Source organism: Etheostoma cragini, chromosome 19, assembly GCF_013103735.1.
Source record: "Etheostoma cragini isolate CJK2018 chromosome 19, CSU_Ecrag_1.0, whole genome shotgun sequence".
Classification (NCBI taxonomy): domain Eukaryota; kingdom Metazoa; phylum Chordata; class Actinopteri; order Perciformes; family Percidae; genus Etheostoma; species Etheostoma cragini.
This window is the reverse complement of record NC_048425.1, coordinates 1,121,546-1,125,563: the sequence shown is the minus strand read 5'-3', so window position 1 is coordinate 1,125,563 and position 4,018 is coordinate 1,121,546. Positions and strand designations below refer to the sequence as shown.

At 41.3% G+C, this 4,018-nt stretch overlaps 1 protein-coding gene across 3 annotated transcripts in view; it reads left to right on the top strand.

The window, feature by feature from the left end:
- tec (tec protein tyrosine kinase) overlaps window positions 1-4,018 on the top strand; it is a 19,685-nt gene that overhangs the window by 12,243 nt on the left and 3,424 nt on the right. For all 3 annotated transcript variants that reach the window (XM_034901086.1, XM_034901088.1, XM_034901087.1), the window contains exons 12-14: window positions 217-291; window positions 1,444-1,615; window positions 3,516-3,732. In XM_034901086.1, the coding sequence (XP_034756977.1) occupies window positions 217-291; window positions 1,444-1,615; window positions 3,516-3,732 (464 nt within the window). The remainder of the gene's footprint in view (window positions 1-216; window positions 292-1,443; window positions 1,616-3,515; window positions 3,733-4,018) is intronic.

Genomic DNA, 4,018 nt, shown 5'->3' with positions numbered 1-4,018 from the left:
TCTGGTGGACAGACTATGTAACACCATCACTAACAGGGACGTTGTAGAGCGTCCTCTGGTGGACAGACTATGCAACTCATAACAACCCAGAGTGTTTTCTTTCTTTCTTGATGGTCCATTTTTTGAGAGTCCATTTCTTAACTTTGACATCTGCTTCCATGCACCCTGTGGACTACGTGTGTGAACATGTCTCTGTGTCCTTTCTCTGTAACCCAGGTCTGGTTGCCAGGTTACGGTACCCCGTAGGGAAACATGACAAGTCTGCTCCGTCCACCGCCGGCTTCAGCTACGGTGAGTCCAAAGTCCAAGTCCTTCTATTGGTCTCCCTAAGGAGACATTCGTTTTGGACATTGAGTAACTTAATTTGCTGCAAGAGTTACAGACACAACGACAAGCACGGGGTTAAAATTAATTAACCCTCCTGTTGTCTTCGGGTCAGATTTGACTCTTTTCTAAAAAGTTTCTATATCAGAAATTTGGGTTTCTTTCAAACAAATTGTCCTAAAAAGTGACGTGGATGGTTCTTAACAACGCTCCTCGCACGTTAAATTAATAATCAGGTCACTACTTTCATTGAATTTGGGTGTGTTTTGTCAATTTCTTAGCATTTGGAGAAAAAAACACGTGGTAAAAAAGTATAAAAAAAGAGAGAAAATTTTCAAATGAAGTCTCAAAAATGTATTAAAAAAAATAAAAGTTTTAAAAATCTTTCGGGAAAAAGCCACAAAAATGTCAAAAGGGTCAAAAAAAGACAACCAAATGTTAAAAAATAAAAACCATTCCAAGTCGACGGGAATACAACACAAGGGTTAAAAGACAAATGTACAGTCGACATTTGGGCTACTCAAGGGAGCCGTGCAAATTGCAGATTTACTATTTTCTATTCTAAAATAAGATAAAAGCCATCCTTTAAAACAAAAAACAATTTCATTCATCATTTCCATCCATCACAGTCACAGATATAATTAAATAATTCATAGTCATACGTTCATCGCTGCTCATTAATGAGCTTTACTGCGATGGGGACAAATGATACTTATACCTGTTATATTTACCCAGAGGACCCTGTCCCTCTTTCCGGAGTCCAACAGCTCAAACGGGGAAAACCAAACACGAGTTATGAGACAGGATGGTCTTAGCCGGCCTGATTATTGCCTGATCAGTGACCCTGCTCAGCTTTTAACCCTTGTGTCGTCTGTGGGTCAAATGTGACCCGTTTTCTAACTTTCTATATCAGAAATATATCAGGGTTTCTTTTCTTTGATTACCCATAAATAGCATGGATCGGATATATGAATATCGGATCTCGTCTTTCGTTGAATTTTAGGGTGTTTCATTTCCTTTTTTTTTTGAATTTGGAGAAAAAAAAATGGAAATGTTTCTAAACAGTATCCCGACTGAACGTTGATATTTACCCTTCTGTGTTTATTTTTTTCCGTCCAGAGAAGTGGGAGATCGACCCCAGCGAGCTGACCTTCATGAAGGAGCTCGGCAGCGGCCAGTTCGGTCTGGTGAGGCTCGGCAAGTGGAGGGCTCAGCACCGAGTGGCCATCAAGGCCATCAGAGAGGGGGCCATGTACGAGGAGGACTTCATCGAGGAGGCTAAAGTCATGATGTAAGGGGGGGGGGGGGGGGCAAAGTAAATATGCAAATTAACAACAAGTGCAAAAATCTAGCAATCCAATAAGCATCAAACAAGTAATGAGACAGAAAAGCAGAGGAACAATACAACAATAGTGACAGTTTTAAGTTAACCCTCATGTTGTCCTCTGGTCAAATTGACCCGTTGTCCTATATCAATGTTCTTTTAATTCCCCAAAATAACATGATTTATTCCACACAACGCTCTTTGCCAAGTATAATCTCCCCATGTCTAACATATCCTGTCAGATAAAAGCCAAAAAAAAACAATTAGCCCAGTTAAGAGAGCATTAAGTGGCTCATCTACCCTTGACGTCTGCTGCCCTCTAGTGGAGAAGAGTAAGAACTACAACAACATGCAGTAATCCTCTCCTGTCCTCCGGTCCTCCTCTGAGCCACGGTGGCCTGTAATAACACAAATTTTAAGGTCACGTTGCCCCAGAGTAAATCAGTTAACTTAGTGATGATCAGCGGGACACGGCCTTCAATTAGTGACGCAGCGATGCTCTGGTCAACGCTTCAGTAACAACTAGTTTAACCCTCATGTTGTCCTCATGTTGTCCTCATGTTGTCTTCATGTTGTCCTCATGTTGTCCTCATGTTGTCCTCATGTTGCCCTCATGTTGTCCCCATGTTGTCCTCATGTTGTCCTCATGTTGTCCTATATCAATGTTTTTTTTAATTCCCCAAAATAACATGATTGATTCCACCCAACGCTCTTTGCCAAGTACAAATCTCTACTTTCATTAATTTTGGGGCGTCTTATTCAATTGTATAGCATTGTAAAACAAATGGAAGTGTTTTTGAAATAGTATTGAGTAAAAGTTGACATATTCCAGTCTGTGATTATCATCAACATCCATTCCTTTAGTTTTAGTCTCAATAATTCCTAATTTCTGCTTTTATAACTCAAACATTAGGTACAATTTCCTATAAATGAGGTTTATTGACCATAAATTCCAAAAATAACTGTAAAACTAAAGCTAATAAGTTAGTGTTACATAGTGCTAAAAACACTACGCAAAAACACAACAACAAAAAAAGTGACAAACGTTGAAAAAAGGGACAAAAACTTAAGAAAAAGTGAAAAACATTGATAGAAAGCAGGAACAAAATTTTGACGGGAAGACAACACTGTCTGTATATCTATTTTCTAAATAACTCTAGATTTTTGCTAATTGAGAGTGTTAAATACAGTTTGTTGGCATCTAAGAACTTGGAATAACCGATTAGGTATATGTTGATAGGTTTAAGGAGTAGACCGGTATTGTATAGTAGTAGACCAGTATTGTATAGTAGTAGACCAGTATTGTATAGGAGTAGACCTGTATTGTATAGGAGTAGACCAGTATTGTATAGGAGTAAACCTGTATTGTATAGGAGTAGACCTGTATTGTATAGGAGTAGTGGACCTGTATTGTATAGGAGTAGACCTGTATTGTATAGGAGTAGACCTGTATTGTATAGGAGTAGACCTGTATTGTATAGGAGTAGACCTGTATTGTATAGGAGTAAACCTGTATTGTATAGGAGTAGACCAGTATTGTATAGGAGTAGACCAGTATTGTATAGGAGTAGTGGACCTGTATTGTATAGGAGTAGACCTGTATTGTATAGGAGTAGTGGACCTGTATTGTATAGGAGTAGACCTGTATTGTATAGGAGTAGACCAGTATTGTATAGGAGTAGACCAGTATTGTATAGGAGTAAACCTGTATTGTATAGGAGTAGACCTGTATTGTATAGGAGTAGTGGACCTGTATTGTATAGGAGTAGACCTGTATTGTATAGGAGTAGACCTGTATTGTATAGGAGTAGACCTGTATTGTATAGGAGTAGACCAGTATTCAGTGACTCCCGGTCTCTGTCCCCAGGAGGCTGTCCCACCCTAAGCTGGTGCAGCTGTACGGCGTGTGCAGCCAGCAGAAGCCCATCTACATCGTCACGGAGTTCATGGAGAACGGGTGCCTGCTGGACTTCCTCCGGCAGCGGCGGGGCAGCTTCGGCCCGGGGTCCCTGCTCAGCATCTGCCTGGACGTCAGCGAGGGCATGGAGCACCTGGAGGCCAACGGCTTCATCCACAGGGACCTGGTAGGGTAGTCCGGGTTCTGGTTTCTCCATCCTGACTGGATCCTGTGGCCGTGTGCGTGTGTGTGTGTGTGTGTTCCCAGCATCCTAACCTGTTTCCGTATGTGTGTGTGTGTGTGTGTGTGTGTCCAGCATCCTAACCTGTGTGTGTGTGTGTGTGTGTGTGTGTTTTTCCAGCACCCTAACCTGTTTCCTTGTGTGTGTGCGTGTGTCCAGCATCCTAACCTGTTTCCGTATGTGTGTGTGTGTATGTGTGTGTCCAGCATCCTAACCTGTGTGTGTGTGTGTG